The sequence below is a fragment of the Geotrypetes seraphini genome, chromosome 7, assembly GCF_902459505.1.
Source record: "Geotrypetes seraphini chromosome 7, aGeoSer1.1, whole genome shotgun sequence".
Lineage (NCBI taxonomy): Eukaryota > Metazoa > Chordata > Amphibia > Gymnophiona > Dermophiidae > Geotrypetes > Geotrypetes seraphini.
Window position 1 is genome coordinate 42,047,445 of NC_047090.1, and position 20,139 is coordinate 42,067,583.

General features: G+C 43.8%; 1 protein-coding gene across 7 annotated transcripts in view; it reads left to right on the top strand.

Moving 5' to 3' along the window:
- The window catches only part of NAP1L1 (nucleosome assembly protein 1 like 1), a 96,628-nt gene that overhangs the window by 42,059 nt on the left and 34,430 nt on the right, over positions 1-20,139 (top strand). For 4 of the 7 annotated variants that reach the window (XM_033951502.1, XM_033951503.1, XM_033951496.1 and 1 more), the window contains exons 6-7: positions 3,394-3,474; positions 5,609-5,752. In XM_033951502.1, the coding sequence (XP_033807393.1) occupies positions 3,394-3,474; positions 5,609-5,752 (225 nt within the window). The remainder of the gene's footprint in view (positions 1-3,393; positions 3,475-5,608; positions 5,753-20,139) is intronic. The other 3 variants (XM_033951499.1, XM_033951500.1, XM_033951501.1) reach the window with 2 other exon arrangements.

Sequence of the window (20,139 nt, forward strand, 5' to 3'; positions counted from 1 at the left end):
GTGGCAGTTCTTATGTTCTCTCCACAAAAGTGGAAGTAAGGAAGAAGTATGGAATTACAGGCGACTTCTGTGGTAAGCAAATTAATGGGAACACTTTTAAATTGGAGAATGGTGAAGTTTCTATAATCCTGTGGATTACAGGATCGGAGGCAACATGGATTTAGAGAATGACACGGGGACCGTTTACCGCGGTAAACCATGGTCACTGCAGTAAATCCGCAGGAATGGAGACTTTTACAACTGGTTTACCGCAGGAATGAAGATAAGACCTTGCGGAATGGGGACAAGACCTTTTACCACCCCGTGGTAAAAAAAATTGCACCCGTGTCAGACTTGGCATCTACTCCCCAGACAACAAAGGGTAGAAAAAATAAATTTTATATTTTGTGATTTCAATATTTCAGATTTGAAATATGTATCCTGCTAGAGCTGGTATTGGACATAACTGGGGACCGCAAAGCCCAGGCTGTGCTTCTTTAGCTTCCAGCTGGCTTAGGGCTCTCTCTCTGAGCAGGGTGCAGTTGCTGTCCCCTAACACTATTCCTGCCACTTGTGACTGAAGTATTCTGATAGCTTGATTTTGCTATGTAGCAGCATTCTGTAGTAATTTTTGGTTTGTTCAGTTTTCACAATAGTGGAGGGGATATTTGTGAAAGGGAGTGGAGACAGGGGTTTTGTTGATTCTTGCTCTGTTTTTGTGTTTATAAAATGACAATTGTACAGAATATTGTCTCTTTTTAGACTTTAATAAAATAAGTTCAGTATAAAATCATAACTATTCGAGGCTTGTGCGGATGGGATCTGACAGTTTGCAGGATGGGGGACCAAGCTTGCAGGGCAGGGACAGTGACTGAGCTTGCGGGGACAGGAACTGAGTTCTGGGGGATGAGGACAAGCTCACGGGGATAGGGCGGGAACTGTGATAATTTTTTTTCCCCGTGTCATTCTTTACATGGATTCACTAGAGGTAGGTCTTGTCAGACAAATCTGATCAATTTCTTTTACTGGGTGACCTGAGAATTGGATAGAGGGAGTGCGCTAGATATGGTGTATTTAGATTTTAGCAAAACCTTTGACAGTGTTCCACACAAGATGTTTAATAAATAAACTTGAGTGCCCTCGGGATGGGTCCCAAAGTGATGGGCTGGATTAGGAACTGGTTGAGTGGAAGGCGACAGAGGGTAGTGATCAATGGAGAACGCTCTGAGGAAAGGGATGTTACCAGTGATGTGCCTCAAGGTTCTGTTCTTGGGCCTGTTTTTAACATTTTTTATAAATGATATTGCTGTCGGGTAAGATTTATCTCTTTGTGGATGATGCCAAAATCTGCAATAGAGTTAGACACCCAGGATGGTGTGAATAACATGAAGAAAGATCTGCTGAAGCTTGAAGAATGGTTTGAAATTTGACAGCCAAAATTTAATGCTAAGAAATGCAAAGTCATGCATTTGGGCTGCAAAACCCCTAGGGAACGGTACAGTTTAGAGGGGTGAAGAACTTATGTGCACGACAGAGTGGGACTTGGGTATGATTGTATATGATGCTATTAAAGTGGCCAAACAGGTTGAAAGTTGTGAAAGCTAGAAGGATGCTATGGTACATAGGGAGAAGTATGGCCAGAAGGATGCCCCTGTATAAGACTTTGGTGAGACCTCATTTAGAATATTATGTTTAATTCTGGAGGCTGCACCTTCAAAAAGATATAAAAAGGATGGATAAGAAGAAGGCTACTAAAATAGTGAGTGGTCTTCGTGATAAGGCGTATGGGGACAGACTTAAAGATTATAACCAAGTCCAAAATCTCTTGTTAAAGCCAAAGATAGGTAATTTTTTTTTTTTTTAATTCTTTATTCATTTTCAATAAGTGCAATACAAAGTAAATACATTTTATATTTAAGACATCACTTAAGACTCGTTCACATATATAAGGGGTTCCAGTGTCTATCATTGACCCTAAAAACCTCATAGTAATTCTCTATTTTTAACTTGAAACTTTTTAAATTCAATTTTATATTCTTTTACTTATTGAATAAATAACTTAGTGAATAAATAGCTTATCAATTGTTGAACAATATGCAAACGCTCTTGATTTAGTGCTTGCAAGAAAAGCAAGAGTGGGACTTATCTTAATCTGCATCTGCCAATGTCTGAATCATAACAGTAACAAGGCAGTTCAATCAACCCCCATCCTCTGGTTGAACAACCTTGTTACTGTTATGATTCAGACATCGGCAGATGCAGATTAAGATAAGTCCCACTCTTGCTTTTCTTGCAAGCACTAAATTAAGAGCATTTGCATATTGTTCAACTATTGATAAGCTATTTATTCACTAAGTTATTTATTCAATAAGTAAAAATTGAATTTAAAAAGTTTCAAGTTAAAAATAGAGAATTACTAGGAGGTTTTTTGGGTCAATGATAGACACTGGAACCCCTTATATATGCAAACGATTATCCCTTGTGGATTGTTCGCGGGGTTACTGAGACCTTTTTCCTCAAAGTTAATTACCTATCTTTGGCTTTAACAAGAGATTTTGGACTTGGTTATAAGATATATGCTATCTCTTGATCCTCATTGGATTTTGTGACATTAAAGATCTCAATCTGTATACTTTGGAGGAAAGGTGGGAGAGGAGAGATATGATAGACGTTTAAATACCTACATGATGTAAATGCGCATGACTCGAGTCTTTCATTTGAAAAGAAGCTCTGGAATGAGAGGGCATAGGATGAAGTTGATAGATGGTAGGCTCAGGAGTAATCTAAGGAAATATTTTTTACAGAAAGGGTGGTAAAATGTGTGGAACAGTCTCCTGGAAGAGGTGGTGAAGACTGTCTGAATTCAAGAAAGCCTGGAAGAGGCACTCAGGATCTCTTAGAGAGAGGAAGAGATAATGGTTACTGTGGATAGGCATTTTCTGATTCATTGCCCGATTGGCTTTCCCTGGTATGCACAGGATAGCAAGTATGTAGTGGTTTGCTCATTGTGGTTGCAGTAGTTGATGGGAGCATAGGTATGTTCTGCTTTGGCAGATGCATACTGGATTCCTCCAGGGGACACCACAGCTTATCCAGTGATGTCTCTCTGGTGGAACCTTTTTTTTTTTATTTTTTTTACTTCACCTGCCTCAATTTCTGGGCTGGCCCAAACTTTTTCTTTTTGAAAATTTAACATAAGATGTAATTGAATATTTATCTTAACTTTCTGAAACCTAGTAACTGCCGTAAATAGCAAATATTTTTAAATACCAGGGTTGTAGTTTTACATACAATGTATATATCTTTCAAATGAAGAGCTGACAGTGGTAATAAGGGTGATACCTCTTTATATAGAGGGAGTAATTCTTGTAGCTGCTGTATTACCATAGTGACATGCTTGACTTAATCTTCTAGAGAAGCGAAATCATCAATGCAATCTATGAACCCACAGAAGAAGAATGCGAATGGAAAACAGATGAAGAGGAGGAGATTTCAGTGAGTATCTGCAGATTTATTAGACGGAAAACTAAATGGCTGTTTGAATTGCTATACTAATCACCCCAAGATCTAACTTGGGGATGGGCAACCATTATACACGGTTGTTTGTGACGGGACCCGACACAGCCTGTGTTTTGGTTCAACGGAACCTTCCTCAGCTCACATGTTACAAATGTTCAGTCGGTTGTGTATACATACAAGAAAATACAATTCTCCTTAGACATGAAGGCGTCACCAATGGGGGGGAAAGTGACAACTGCGATGCCATGTCGGGTCCCATCACAAACTGGGTCGTTTTATTTTGAACTGACAATAAAATGCCATCTCAAGAACATTATTTTCCACAGTATTTGGTTTTTCGTTCTCCATCTCTTACTGTGGAATCCTTGGGCTTCTGTTTCTCCAGCCTTTCTACACAGAACTGCAGGAATGTCAATACTATCCCTAGTGGGCCACATATAATGTTGGAACTGGAAACGTGCAGAGCTCCCCAACTTTGATAAAGTTAACTAAAAACCAATAGAAACTGCTAAAGTGGATATTCTGAAAATTGCAAAACGCAGTATTTAAAATCACCAAAACACATTATGTTTAATTCCCAGGCCACAGTTAGCCCAGCCTTGATTTAACTAGTTAGGGTTTAGCTGACAGCAGTCCAAACAGCCTCCAAATGGCATGGATCAGTAGCTAACTGCTGTGTGCATTTTAGCCCACATTTCCCTAGCTTATTGCTTAGACCTGGTGTCAGCCACTCCACTTAAGTGCCACAAGACGTTTTGAATTTCACGATTTCTATAGTACATAGGTGTAAATTATTTGTCGTGTAAGATCTTGGAAAAAGTGACAACTTATGATGCTTAGGCTATCCCTTACTTGCAGGCATATTTTTTTTCTAGATTTTGGTAAGGGGTTGCAGTTTAGCTTCAAAGTTCAAAGCCTTTCTGCTCATCTCAGAACAGCTTCAGATCATTGAATAACCTCAGAACTAAAACGGAGGAGTATAAATAGAATGTTTCTTCGGTGTTGTCCTAACAGCAGTTCCCAAATATATTCTGGTGGGACCCTCCCCAATTCAGTTATCTTAAGGAATAAGCTATCAGTGTTCATGATTTGTGTGCATTACTAATGTGTTTCCCCCCAAATAAGATATTGTCATATTAATTTTGGGTCCAAAAAACGCACTAGGGCTTATTTTCGGAGGATGTCTTCTTTTTTTTTTTTTGTGTACAACGGTCATCTCTCACACATCCCCTTGTGCAGCAGAACCCTGAAAGCAATTTCATTATGTTGCATTAGATCTAATCTAAGCATTGTTCTAGTATGCCACATCTTCCCTATAAAATAGAGTTTTAAATGGTTAACAAATAAATTACAGATCACCCTTAAAATGAATTTCAGATGTCATAACATTTCTGAAATATAAAAGTCTTTGAGACTTTTGTGGAATAGATAATATGAAGCCATTCCCCCCCCCCCCCCATATGCAGCACAACCTCGATGACACCGCAGACCCAAACAGCAGCAGCACTGAACAGGCTGCTTTGGGGCCTTCCCTTTTGTATCACAGAGGGTGCATGTTTATAGCAACAGAAGTTTTTTTTCTTCCTATGATGTATTTATGGTGGAGTGGGTTTCCCCCACCTATATAACTGAGGCTTTTTCTTTTGCTTTGCTATGTTTGTAGCACCTCTTTGTTATGATTTATGCTTTGTTGTTCTAAGTGTTTTCAGGGGAGTTGATTTTGTTTTGATTGTTCATATTACCCCCTAGCCTCTTATTTCATTGTTTTTGTTACACTAAAGACATAGGGGAGAGTGTGGTGCAGTGGTTAAAGCTACAGCCTCAGCACCCTGAGGTTGTGGGTTCAGGCCCACGCTGCTCCTTGTGACCCTGGGCAAGTCACTTAATCCTTCCCATTGCCCCAGGTACATTAGATAGATTATGAGCCCACTGGGACAGACAGGGAAAAATGCTTGAGTACCTGAATAAACTCATGTAAACCGTTCTGAGCTCTCCTGGGAGAATGGTATAGAAAATCGGGAAAAATTGAATAAATAAATAGTTTGTCATATAGATAAAATTGTCCTATAGAAATGTTGTAATACTATTAATGCCCAAGATTAATCTGCAGTTGAATTTAATCAAGGAGGAAATGAAAGAAAAGGCAAAACTTGAAGAAGAAAAAAAGGATGAAGAGAAAGAAGACCCAAAAGGCATCCCAGAATTTTGGCTCACTGTTATCAAGAATGTTGACTTACTGAGTGACATGCTTCAGGTGAGGTTATTAAAGCCCTTCGGTTCTTCTTGATGCAACCATTTTTTTGTTTGTTTCAGGGTGCTGACTACCGTTGCAATGTGTGGTGTGGGGTTGTTTGTTTTGTGCTGCTTTGTTAGCCTATAATTGTAGGACTTGATTTTCTAAAGCAAGCATCCCAGGGAGGAAAACTGCTGCTCTTTGTTCCGACTCTGGCATCTTGAAACTGGTTCTAAGAAATCTGACACTTTCCCTCTTGGCAGTACATAGAAAGCATGCAGTTATACCTCAATTACTGAAGTACAAAAACAAATGTGGTATCCAATTGTAATCTCACTCGATAGTACACCATACAACAGCATTAACTCATCTCGTTTATTTATAGCTTTCTACTTGTATCTGTTGGACTAGGTTTCCACTGACCTGGTTTATTCTTGGTCTAATCAGAATCTCTCCCATCGTTTCATGAAGTTATTTGATTCCATCCTTAACTATAGGGGTATCACAGTGTGGTTTTAGTCTGATTGACTAAATATATAGAGAATTTTTTTTTTTTTTTTAATTGTGCTAAATGTGTGGCACACTTTGCTTGGGTCAGGACAGGTTGGAGAGACAGGCCAGGTATTAGACAAGAATCTAACTTGAGTAGTACCATATCTGAAACCACAAAGCAGACCAAGGTGGAACTTTTTTTTAAATTTTTGTAGGGAAGACCAGAGCATGGGTATCAGGATACTAAATTTTAAAACAACTCATCAAACAGGATTTGTTGCAAAGAGACATTCTTCTAATAACAATAGATTGGCTTTTCATTCTCTAAATTTTACAAAAAACATGAATGATCTGGCTTTTTTGATCTCCTTGGATGCAGAAAAAGCCTTTGATAAGAGTTGAATGGACTTCTATGTATCAGGCTTTAGAATGGTTTGGTATAGGTTCTGGATTTATTCAAAAGATTCAGACACTGTATAGCTCTCCTGGTGCAAGATTATATATTAACAATAAAATTTGTCAGAACAGTTTAACTTGCTAAGGGGAATTAGACAGGGTTGTCCTTTATCGCCTCTGCTCTTTGATGTTGTTTTGGAACCCTTATTAATAGCTATTTTATTCAAGTTTCAAGTTTATTCATATTATTTGATTAAGCGCTTTACCAAATTACAAAGCGTTGTACAAAAGGTAAAAATATGATTTTAAAGAAATCACATATACATAATTCGTTACCAGACTTACTTGGGGGATTTTCTTTTTAAAGCCACGGGAAACAATAGGAAAGAGGGGAGGAAATACAATTTTGAAGAAAAAGTACATAAAAGGGAAGTACATAAGGAGGGTAAGAATAAAAGGCTTGTTGGTGGAGGTGGGGGTCGAATAAGAAAGCTATTAAAATCTTAATTTGAAAATGGCTGAAATTGTAAGATATTACATCTAGGTTGGACATTATATTTTCAGTTAAAGGCTTCTTTAAAAAGAAGGCACTTTAAACTACTCTTAAATTTCTGCAAATCTTGTTCGGGTCTTATATATAAAGGAAGAGAATTCCAAATTATTGGAGCAGTTACGGAAAAAATAGAAGCACGGCATGTTCCGATAATTTTCAAGGAAGGAACATTAAGGGTAGACTGTGAAGTAGATCGAAGAACTCTCGATGAGCTCTCTGGAATCAAAAGCCTATCTATAAATGCCGGAGCGTTGGTTTGTATAGTCTTAAAGACTAGAAGAGCTATTTTATATGTAATCCTATATGTTACTGGCAACCAGTGAGCTTTTTGCAGTAATGGTGTGACATGATCAAATTTTCTTGAACCTGAAATTATCTTTATCCCAGGATAAGCAGGCAGGTATTCTCACTAGTGGGTGATGTCATCCGACAGAGCCCCGATACAGACATCTCACAAGCATATCTTGCTTGAAGAAACTCAGAAGTTTCGAGATGCCCGCACCGCGCATGCGCCAGTGCCTTCCCGCCCGATGGTCCGGGCGTGTCTCCTCAGTTCTTTTCTTTCCGCGGAGCTGAGAAGTTTTACTTCGATTCTGCACTGACTGAATTCCCGTTTTTTGCCTTCTAACTAGCCGCGGTTTTGAGTTCTTTTTACTCTTATCGTGTGTTTTATTTCTTTTTCTTAAAAAAAAAAATTTCTTCCGGAGATTCGGCCGGGTCGGCCGCGTGGCTCAGGCCCCGCTCCTTTGATCTCGCGGCGGAGCTTTTTCGGCCTATGTCCCGGCCAATTACCGATTTTAAAAAGTGTAGCAAGTGCCAGCGCGCGATTTCGCTGACGGACCCGCATCGACGCTGCCTGCAGTGTCTTGGTCCAGAACATTTCCCGAAATCGTGCCGGCCTTGTTCCACCCTTACAGCGCGGGCGTTTAAGCGTCACTGTTTTTTGTGGGAGTCCATGTTCAAAATGGAAGCTGCGAAAGAACCCTCAGCTTCGACTTCGGCTGCCGCTTCGCCTGCCCATGCGAAGCCCGCCACCACTCCTGCTGCTCCGGGTCTCCTGAAGCCGGCTTCGTTTGTCCCGGTTTCGACTCCGACTTCGGCACCGTTGCCTTCCTCCGTCTCCTCGGATCAGGTACCGCCTTCTACCATTCCACCCGTGGTTACCAAAGTGCCGAAAGCTTCCAAGCAGAAGCACTCGACCACGAAGGAGTGCGAAGACCGTGCTGGAGGACCCCCTTTCGGTGCGGAACCCTCCATATCGGCTTCGTTGCAGTCCCTTTTGGAGGCTCAGTTTGTTGAGCTCATACAAACCATGGGACCCAGGTTAATTGCCACCATCCAGGGTGACCTCCCGACTCCGATTTCGGGGGGCGGACCGCCCCCTCCTCCTCCTCCTCGCCGGTCGGTCTCGCTGCTTGGTGAGGAGGTGCGGCGTATGGCGGCCGGTCCCTCGAGGCGGGCCTCCTTTAGTGACATGCCCCCTTTAGAGCCCATCACGCCTTCAGACAAAGAGGTCTGGAATACCTCTTCGGGTAATCGAAGCCCTGGGAATCGCAAGTCTCAAGAGGAGTTCTTCTGCACTCCTTACCAAGCCTGGACTGCATCTCGAGAGGTGTCGACTCTCCCGCCTCTTCGCTCCATGGCCTCGAGTCCCATCTACTCACTAGAGGCATCGGGGGATCATGCTAAGCATCGTCATTCTAGATCCCCCTCCAGATACCGAGAAGGGCATCGGTCCAGACATTCATCACGGCACTCCTCGCGGCACTCTGAAGTTTCACCGCAGAAGATGCTGCCACGCCTGGGGTACTCTTCGTCGGACATGTCTCCTCCGCAGGGGCCGGAGTACGAGGAACCGATTACCTCTTATTCTCCCTGTCGATCCCAGGTCTCTGTGGATCCCGAGGCCTCGACTTCATCCAGTCCTTCTCGGAGGCCGGTGCTGGCGGATCAATTGTCTTTTTCTTCTTTCCTCCGGCAGATGGCGGATGACCTGGACATTACCTTGGACACCGGTTCTCGGTACTCCAAGGAATACCTTGACACCATGCATTTGCCTCATCCTCCTGCGGAGTCTCTTCGCCTGCCTCTGCATAAACTACTCAATCAAACGTTTGAGATGTTTTGAAACACCATACTCCATTCCTGCGGTTCCGGGCAAGTTGGATGCACGATACCGCAAGGTTCATCACAAAGGGTTCGAGGGCTCTCAACTCTCTCACCAATCCCTGCTGGTCGAATCCTCCCTCAAGCGGTCTCATCCGTCCCAGGTGTACGCCTCGGTGCCTCCGGGTCGCGAGGACAGGACCATGGATAAGTTTGGGAGGAGAATATACCAGAACTCGATGATGGCTTCCCGAGTTCTGAATTACACTTTTCATTTTGCAACTTATTTGGAGTTCTTCCTGCCTGTGCTTCGGAAGTTCACACCTTACATTGAGTCTCAGGCTCGCTTCGAATTCAAGGAAGTAGTGGCCTCGCTGTCCCAGCTACGTCTCCAGTTGATGCAATCCTCTTACGATGCTTTTGAGCTTTTGGCACGGGCTGCCGCCTGTTCCGTGGCTATGCGTCGATTGGCATGGCTTCGGACCATTGACATGGATCCGAACCTCCAGGACAGACTTGCCAATGTTCCTTGTGCAGGAGCGGATTTATTTGACGAGTCCATCGAGACTGTGACAAAGAAGTTATCTGACCATGAAAAGTCTTTTCAGTCTATCCTTCGGCCCCAGCCTAAGCCTCAACAGTCTCGACCTACTAGACCGCCCTTGATCTATCAGCGGCATTATACTCCGAGGCAAGCTCCGGCTGTGAGACAACCGGCAAAGAGACAACCTCCACAGAAGGCTCAACAGAAGCCTCAACCGTCTACTGTCCCCAAGGCTCCTCAGCCTTTTTGACTCTCTCTCAGGGAGCATAACCAACCTCGTTCTGCATCCTTCTGTATTTCCCATCGGAGGTCGCCTCCATCATTTCTTTCATCGCTGGGAGGCTATTACCACCGACCTCTGGGTCCTTTCCATCGTCAAGGAAGGATACTCTCTTCAATTCCATCGGGTCCCCCCGGACCACCCTCCAAGAGAGTATCCTTCCAACTTGACACAGACCGCCCTTCTTCAAGCTCAGGCTTTGCTCTGGCTTCGGGCCGTCGAGCCGGTCCCTGTGGACCAACACAACCGAGGATTCTACTCCCGGTACTTCCTCGTCCCGAAGAAGACGGGTGACTTGCGACCCATTTTGGACCTTCGGGTCCTCAACAAGTTTCTGGTCAAGGAGAGATTTCGCATGCTGACTCTTGCTTCTCTCTACCCCCTCCTCGAGCAGAACGACTGGTTATGCTCTCTGGATCTCAAGGAGGCCTACACTCGCATTCCCATTCATCCGGCCTCTCGCAAGTTCCTCAGATTTCGGGTGGGACATCTACATCTGCAGTTTCGAATGCTTCCATTCGGCCTGTCCTCGTCTCCCAGAGTCTTCACGAAGTGTCTGGTGGTAGTGGCCGCTGCACTCCGGAACCAAGGTCTTCAGGTATTCCCCTACCTCGACGACTGGCTCATCAAGGCCCCCTCTGCTCCGGGGTCATCTCGGTGCCCCTTTCCACGATTCGGTTCCTGCAGAGTTTGGGCTTCGAGATCAACTTCCCCAAATCTCATCTACAGCCTACCTAGTCTCTCCCCTTCATCGGGGCAGTTCTGGACACCATTCAGCTCAGGGCATTCATTCCTCCTCAGCGCCTGGATGCTCTTCTTCACCTCTGCCAGTCAGTGTCTTCTCGCCAGTCCATCTCAGCGAGACACATGATGGTGCTCCTGGGCCATATGTCCTCGACAGTTCATGTGATGCCTTTTGCCAGACTTCATCTCAGGATTCCTCAGTGGACCCTGGCTTCTCAATGGTCTCAGGTGTCGGACCCGTTGACTCAACACATCACAGTCACTCCTGCTCTTCGGCAGTCTCTGCTTTGGTGGATGACCTCTTCAAATCTATCCAGAGGTTTGCTGTTTCACACTCCTCACCACCGATTCTTCGACCTATGCATGGGGAGCTCATCTGGATGGTCTTCGCACTCAGGGATTCTGGACCAGTGCGGACCGCCTCCATCAAATCAATCTTCTGGAGCTCAGAGCCATCTTCAATGCTCTTCAGGCATTTCAACATCTGCTTCACGACATGGTGGTCCTAATTCGCACAGACAACCAGGTCGCCATGTATTACGTCAATAAGCAGGGGGGCACGGGCTCGGCCTCCCTCTGCCAGGAAGCTCTCAGAGTCTGGTATTGGGCGGTTCGCCACAACACCTTTCTCAAAGCTGTCTACATTCAGGGGAAGGACAATGTCTTGGCGGACAACTTAAGTCGTCTCCTCCAGCCTCACGAATGGACGCTCCATTCCAGCCCCCTTCATCAGATCTTTGGTCAGTGGGGAACGCCTCAGATAGACCTCTTTGCTGCTCCCCACAACTTCAAACTGCCTCAATTTTGCTCCAGGATCTACACTCCTCATCGTCTCGAGGCAGATGCCTTTCTCCTGGATTGGGGAACTCACTTTCTGTATGCGTTTCCTCCATTCCCTCTCATTCAAAAGACTCTGGTCAAATTGAAATCCGGCCATGCCACCATGATTCTAATAGCTCCTCGGTGGCCCAGACAACCTTGGTACTCCCTTCTACTTCAACTCAGCAGCAGGGAGCCATTCCTTCTACCAGTATTTTCTTCACTGCTTACTCAGCATCAGGGATCTCTGCTTCATCCCAATCTGCAGTCCCTCCACCTGACAGCTTGGTTCCTCTCAACGTAACTCCTCACCAGTTTTCCCAGGCGGTGAGGGAGGTGCTGGAGGCTTCCAGGAAGCCTGCTACTCGACAATGCTACTCCCAGAAGTGGACTAGATTCTCTTCCTGGTGTGTTTCTAATCGTAAGGAGCCTCAGCGAGCCTCCCTGTCTTCTGTATTGGACTATCTTCTACACCTGTCTCAGTCTGGGCTCAAGTCTACATCTATACGAGTCCACCTGAGTGCTATTGTGGCTTTCCATCAGCCTCTACAAGGGAAACCTCTCTCTGCTCATCCTGTGGTTTCCAGATTTATGAAAGGACTTTTCCATGTCAATCCTCCTCTCAAACCTCCTCCAGTGGTTTGGGATCTTAACGTGGTCCTTTCTCATCTTATGAAACCTCCTTTTGAGCCTCTCAACAAGGCTCCACTTAAGTTTCTCACTTGGAAAGTGGTTTTTCTGGTGGCCCTCACGTCTGCTCGCAGGGTCAGTGAGCTTCAGGCCTTAGTGGCGGATCCACCTTTCACAGTGTTCCATCATGACAAGGTTGTCCTCCGCACTCATCCAAAATTCCTGCCTAAAGTGGTCTCTGAATTTCATCTCAACCAATCCATTGTGCTTCCTGTGTTTTTTCCAAAGCCTCATTCTCATCCTGGAGAATCAGCTCTTCACACTCTGGACTGTAAACGTGCTTTGGCTTTCTACTTGGATCGCACCAAACCACACAGAACTGTTCCTCAACTTTTCATCTCCTTTGATCCAAACAAGTTGGGACGACCTGTATCGAAGCGCACCATCTCCAACTGGATGGCGGCTTGTATCTCTTTCTGCTATGCCCAGGCTGGATTACCCCTTCCCTATAAGGTCACAGCCCATAAGGTCAGAGCAATGGCAGCCTCTGTAGCCTTCCTCAGATAGACACCGATTGAGGAGATTTGTAAGGCTGCCACTTGGTCCTCGGTTCATACATTCCCCTCTCATTATTGTCTGGATACTTTCTCCAGATGGGATGGACAGTTTGGCCAAACAGTATTACAAAATTTATTCTCCTAAGTTGCCAACTCTCCCACCATCCCATTGAGGTTAGCTTGGAGGTCACCCACTAGTGAGAATACCTGCCTGCTTGTCCTGGGATAAAGCAATGTTACTTACCGTAACAGTTGTTATCCAGGGACAGCAGGCAGCTATTCTCACGTCCCACCCACCTCCCCTGGGTTGGCTTCTCTGCTAGCTACCTGAACTGAGGAGACAGCCCGGACCATCGGGCGGGAAGGCACTGGCGCATGCGCGGTGCGGGCATCTCGAAACTTCTGAGTTTCTTCAAGCAAGATATGCTTGTGAGACGCCCGTATCGGGGCTCTGTCGGATGACATCACCCACTAGTGAGAATAGCTGCCTGCTGTCCCTGAATAACAACTGTTACGGTAAGTAACATTGCTTTATTGCTGTGTTTTGTATAAGTTGAAGACGCCTTATGTCTTTTAAATAAGCCCCTTTTAATAAAGAATTGCAATAATCTAGTTTAGATATTACTAGGGAATGAACTAGTATATTGAGGGAGATTTTATTAAGAAGGGGGACTAGTGATCGTATCATCCTCAACTTGTAAAAGCAATTTTTGACCAATGCACTGATATGCGAACGAAACGTGAGTTTATTGTCTATTAGCACTCCCAGAATTTTAGTGTTGTTAGTTTGTTTGAGTGGCTTGTTGTCGATTAGCACTGGGGCGATAAGTTGTACCCCTTCTTTCCCTGAGAAAAGCACAGTAGTAGTTTTGTTGATGCTTAAGGATAGCTTATTGACATTTAGCCAGTCGTGGATTTTGGCTAGCTTTTGATTGATATTAGAAATGTCGTGTGAACTTGTGGGATCAATTGTGTGCAGGAGTTGGAAGTCATCTGCATAAGCATATACTGTGAACCCAATGGATTGACAGAGTTAAAAGAGGAGCCAAGTAGATGTTAAACAATAAAGGAGACAATATAGAACCTTGCGGAACTCCGAAATTGGTTTGATAAGGGGATACGAGGTATTCCGTATTCGAATTGGGAGTATAAGCTTTCTGCTTATGCGGATGATATACTGCTTTATTTGAGAGACCCAGAAATTACCATTCCATGTTTACTTGAATTAATAGAGAAGTTGGGAAGATTTTCTGGATATAAAATAAATTGGAGAAAGTTTGAAGTTCTTCCGTTCAACGTTCACTGTACTAAAGGATTATTTGAATCATTTTCATTTGTTTGGAAAGAAGATGGATTAAAATACTTAGGTATTACTATTAAAAACACAATAGAAGATACAGTGAAAGAGAAGGAAAAATTTTTATTAAAGAAAATATCAGAAATGTGTGAGCAATGGAATCCTTTGCATCTTTCTTGGTGGGGAAGAGTTCAAACTATTAAAATGATGATATTGCCTGTGGTTTGTTATCAAATGAGTATGATACCAATTTTTTTTCAGGGGTCATTTTACAAGAAGTTAAATGGTATTCTTACTAATTTTTTTTGGTTGGGTAAAAGACCCAGAATTGCTTTAGTAACTTTACAAAAGACAATTGTGGAGGGAGGGGTAAATTTTCCAAATTTTTAGGTATCATCAAGCCTATATTTTAAGACAGGGTATGTATTGGATCCTCCCAGAACACTTGGAGAATGAACCAGATTGGTTATATTTAGAATGGTGACTCCTGTTTCCTTTGTATTTATCTCACCTTATAAGTATAAAATTGCCTAGGAAATATAAAGAAAATAGAATTTCGCTTGATACATGGAGAACTTTACGTTATGTTAGTAATCTTTCACCAAATCCAATTTCTAAATCATTAAATCAATCCATTTGGCTAAACTCCAAGATTAAAATTGGCGGATTTCAAATCGTCTGGAAGCATTGGATTATTGCAGGTATACGGACATTAAATGATGTTTCAAATAGTTTGCTGCTTAGTTTTTCACAGCTGCAACATAAATTTGGTTTAGATAAAACACAAAGTTTTAAGTGGCTGCAGCTGAAGCAGGCTATTCAGGAGGGGTTGCCTGAATGGAAAAGTTTTAATACTCAGTATAGTTTGGAATTCCTATGCTTTCAGGCAGATTTCTTGGGTCACCAAGCCGCACAGTGGTATAAATTGTTGTATGGGTATTTGAATAAAAAACAAAAAACTGGTCTTAAGAATATTTGGAGCATTGAGATAACGCATCAAATCTTCTTCTCAATGGCCACGACTTTGGTCTTGGAGGTTAAAAAGTACAAGGTCAGCATCTATGAGACAAACTTGGTTCTTTTTGTTGCATAGAGCTTTTTGGACCCCCAGTTCGTTTACAAAAGTTGGATAGCTCTAGGTCTAATAGATGCTGGCATTGTAATTTAGATATTGGGACTTTAGATCATTTACTTTTTTTCTGTCCCTTTATCAATGCCTTTTGGAAGTCAATTTGGTCCCAAATTAATTCACTGTTAGAAAATCATGTTGCCATATCTTATGATACTATTTTATTTGGAACATCTATGAGATTAAAGAGTCAACTTTTAACACACAATAATAAACTTTTGCAAATACTGACAGGGGTTGCCATTCAGCATATTACTGGAAATTGGAAGGATTATATTAAACTTAATTATACCTTTTGGTGGAATTCAGTTTGCCATATTTATAAAATGGAGAGAATGCTTGTTTTACAGCAAGGAAATTATGATAATTTAAAAAAAAATATGGGGGCCATTGATTACATATTCTAATGATCAGACATACACCTTTTTATTACATAAGATTATATTCAGTGGGGGGGTGGGGGTGGGGTTGTATGTTATATGTTTAATTAGTATATTTCTAATGGATGGGATGGGGAGGGGGGTTCTTCTGTATGATTTTGACAATAATGATTGAGAATGTCAAGTGATTTGTACGAATTTTTGATTGAATATTGTACACTTGTTGAAAGATATGAAAATGAATAAAGATTTATAAAAAACAAAAAACAAAACAATCCAGCAATGTAAGACTTAAAACCATCTACCGTATTTTCACTCATATACCACGCACCCGTGTACAACGCGCACACGGGTATAGCGCGCGGGAAACTGTAATTTATGTAAATAAATTTTTATATACCGCGCACACCCCTATACCGCGCATGCCGCCCCGACTCTCCTCTGGCCAGCCCAACTCTCCTTTAGCCCGCCCCGACTCTCCTCTCCCCCTTGAAGTCCTGCCCCCCCCCCCCCGCAGGACCACTCGCACCCCCACCCCGAAGGACCGCTCGCACACGCACGTCAGAGAAAGGGCGGGACCGCTGGAAGAGGAAGCAGCGTAGACGCAGGGCTAAGAGAAGGGGCAGGACCACCGGCAGAGGAAGCAGCAGGACGACGGTAGGCAGCTTCTTCATGATGGGGGGGGGGGGGGTGAGAGGCTGTGGGGGTGCGAGCGGTCCTTCGGGGTTGGGGTGCGGGTACGTGTTCGAGCGCGAGCGGTCCTTCGGGGTGGGGGTGCGAGCGGTCCTGCGGGGTGAATCGGACGTCGGGAGGGGGGGGGACTATGTAAAAAAAAAAAAAAGGGGGGATAACAGGCTCACGAATATAATGCGCATGGTTATACTCGGTTTGTAAAAATCGTGTATAACGCACGCGTTATATGCGTGAAAATACGGTAGCCATTAAACTTTAAAAAACTGAAGCCTTGAACACTTTAAAATCATAAGTGTTTGAGGCTTGTGCAGATGAGAACAGAGCTTGCAGGGATGGGGCAGGGACGGAACTCGCAGGGATGAGATGGTGATAGAGAAATCCCATGGGGACAAATTGTCCCCTTGTCATTCTCTACTTCTCCAGTTCCTAGTCTGTTCTTCTGCAGCTGCTCTTGACCCCAGTTTTAGCTGTCAGCAAGGTGAGGCTTATTTGGAGCTGGAGTGACACTTGGTGCTGAGTACCTTCACTCTCCCTTTGTTTGCCTACTATGGGTAGAGGCCACTCCTTATTCAACTGGTTCCCGTTTGAGCTCTGGGGATCCGAGTCTAAGATATAGACAGTTACATCTTGTGGTCTGGGTCCCTCCCCTTCTCACATCTCTGCAACTTTTTTCATAAACTTGGAAAGGTAAATCTTACAGCAAAGTAAACTTCTAATAAAAGGACTGCAGGGCAAGTTTGCTTCTTAATTTTCTATTTTTTTCACTGAATGCGTGGATTTGCTACAGTAGCAGCTCTGCTTGAATGTATTGGAAAGGCACAACAGTCCAAAAGCAGTGTAGCAGCAAAATCACTTTTCTGAGCCACTTCAGACCTGCTTTTGAGCCACAGAGGTACTTAGCTCAAAAGCCAACTTATCCACATAGGCACTTTGTGGCTGAAATGTTTTTGAAGAGCTTCTCTACCAGTTTTCTCTCATAGGTAACCTAGAACCTTCCCATTTCATCAAGCCCTCCCGCCCAGATGGTGGTAGAGTAGGAGTTGCTAGACAAGGGTTCTCCAGGGCAATAAACTCATGGGAAGGCTATATCCTCTTCACCGGAAGATTTACTGTCCACCATAGTACCTGATTCGAGACACCAGTCTCCAAAGTGAAGAGTAGCTCAGCCCTGAAATATGCTTACATTTGCAAGGAGGAGTTTTTCTTAAGCATTTAGTGCTTCAGCTCTTGGCATATGATCTGTTGGCTGTGGCTGTTAGGACTCTTCTGCAGTGGACACAGTTGCCTGCCTTGCCAGATGTGCTCAAGGTGGAGTTGGAGACAGCCTTTTTAGCAGATACTCCTTAATCTTGTGTATTTTGTTCTTGGAGCTGCATCTGTGCATCACCATCACAGCTGCCACCGAGTCCTGCTTGAGTATGTTGGCCTTTTGAGGTTGCTTATTCAGATTTTGGAAAACTTAAGGACCTGAGCAAGGCTCGGTGCTGGCTCTCCAAGAAATCATTGTGAGCAAGACTGGGTCTCTGGCGCAGGGCTTTCAGGCCTATAACTAAGGATTGGGTTCTATCAGCAGAACAATAAATGGACCCTCCAAGGGTTCCCTATAAGCTCCAGGGGAGGCTTGTTTGTGGGGTGCAGGTGTAAATCTTACCCTGTTTAACCAGAAGTGGTTTATGGAAGTAGGCTATCTGGGCTATGTCTTAGACTTTGTAGAGCTGGTTTCAGACACTTTCTCATTTTCCTTCTGCAACTCTCCCCTTAGGGCAGGGGTGTCAAAGTCCCTCCTCGAGGGCCGTAATCCAGTCGGGTTTTCAGGATTTCCCCAATGAATATGCATTGAAAGCAGTGCATGCACATAGATCTCATGCATATTCATTGGGGAAATCCTGAAAACCCGACTGGATTCCGGCCCTCGAGGACCGACTTTGACACCTGTGCCTTAGGGCATGAACAGTTGATTCCACATTTGTTGCTTCAGTTAGGAGCAGTAGAGCCTATTCCAAGTCATAGGCTGTGACACTTTAATTTATTTCCTGGTGCCCAAGAAGGGATGTTCTCTCTCGCATTTCTGTATGAAAAATGGGAAACCATACAATCTGCTTGCAGTAGAGAGACTTGACTATTTAGTTTCTGATGTCTCTGGACTTCTGAGGCCTGTTTCCACATTGTCATCAGAGCTCAGAGCCAAGCACAAATGATTTTCTCCTTTTATTTTTATTTAGTTTTTTTTCTGCATCAGCTTTGTTTCGGGTGCTTTGTGTAGAGCTGATGAGTCTATAGATAACCTTTTGCAGGGTTATGGCAGCCCACCAAGGTGTGTGTGCATCTGGACTTGATTGATTAATCTGAGCCAATTCCAAGGTGAAATTGAAGCTGGCGACCTTAAGAGCTTTTTGAGGTGCTGGACTGAGTAATGAACTATTCCAAGGGTTGGCCAGTATATTGTAAGGTTTAGTTGCCTTGGAGTTAGAGACAAGTATGGTATAGTATTTAACCTTGACGTGCATTCTGAAGCTTCAGACCCAGAAAATTACATGTATGCAGAGAGCATCCCGGGTCTGGGACCCTTTCATTGCGATGGACTTGCGCACTAGTAGAGCCCTAAGTGAGAGCCCATATGGAGATAACAGTGCCCAGTAAAGGAATCTCAAATCCCAACAATTCAATGTTCAGCTTCCAGCTGGCAGGAGCTTGAAGCTATAGGGTATGGTGGGACTCTTCAGTCTCCTCAAGAGGGTTCCTCTGGACTGGTTGGTGCCTACCATAGACAAGTCTGATAGGCCGGGGTGCTCATTGTCTGGGTCACATGATACAGGTATTTAGATTCTGCAGGAGGCCTTCTGGAATATCAGTCCAACATATTCAGGGCCTGGGCCATGTACTTGGCACTTCCTCACTTCCAGCTACTTCCATGAAGAAAAGGGGCCATGGTGCTGTTGGTCAAATGTAATGACATTGGCATACCTCAAGCAATGTGGGATCAGGAATGTGGTAGTAGCAATGGGGAGAGGTTGAACTTGTTCCTAGGTGGAATGCCATTTGGGGGTTGGTTTCAGCTGCTTAGAGGGTGCAAGCAGATTTTTTTCAACACTAAAATCCATGGGAGAGCATTTCAGATCCTAGTAGCTCTCGGGGTTCCTCATGGCATCCAGCTAGAACATGGTGCCCATTTCTTCAGCAGTAAGAAAGTGCATCATCTCCTTTGCCTTTGTTACAGTGTACCTTGCCTGGTGGGTAAAGCTTTGGTACATCAATCAGTCTGAACAGGTCTAGCAGTATAATGAAGAAATTTATCCTTACCCGATTTCCTTTCCTTGAGCCCTGCTAGACCATTCCCGGACCCATCAGGGAAGATGGAGTCCTAGTAGCCCTTAGCTTTGGGCTGTCCTTTCCTGTTAACGATATATTCTCTAATGTTCTGGGGTCTGTAGAGGGTTTCCTGGTTGATAATGGGTTCCACATATAGGTTTCTTTTGTTGGTTCTTAGCTTTGGCATTAGCTTACTGGGAATATTCCTGGTTATACCATCTGATGTTGTTAATCTTCAAGCCTCTGCTTTCATCTACCGATGGGGAGCTGCAACTGGTCAGTAGAACTTAAGGAAAGGAAATTTTTATCAGGCAAGGTAAATTTTCACCACTTAAGGGCACATGGCACTGGAATTCCAGTACAGATTCAGATTAAGCTGAAAGAATGGCCAGTTAAATAATAAATTCTGCACTAATAGTAAACTTGATACAGCTAAAACAAAAGTTTTAGTGTACTTTGAAGAATAACGTTGGTGATTG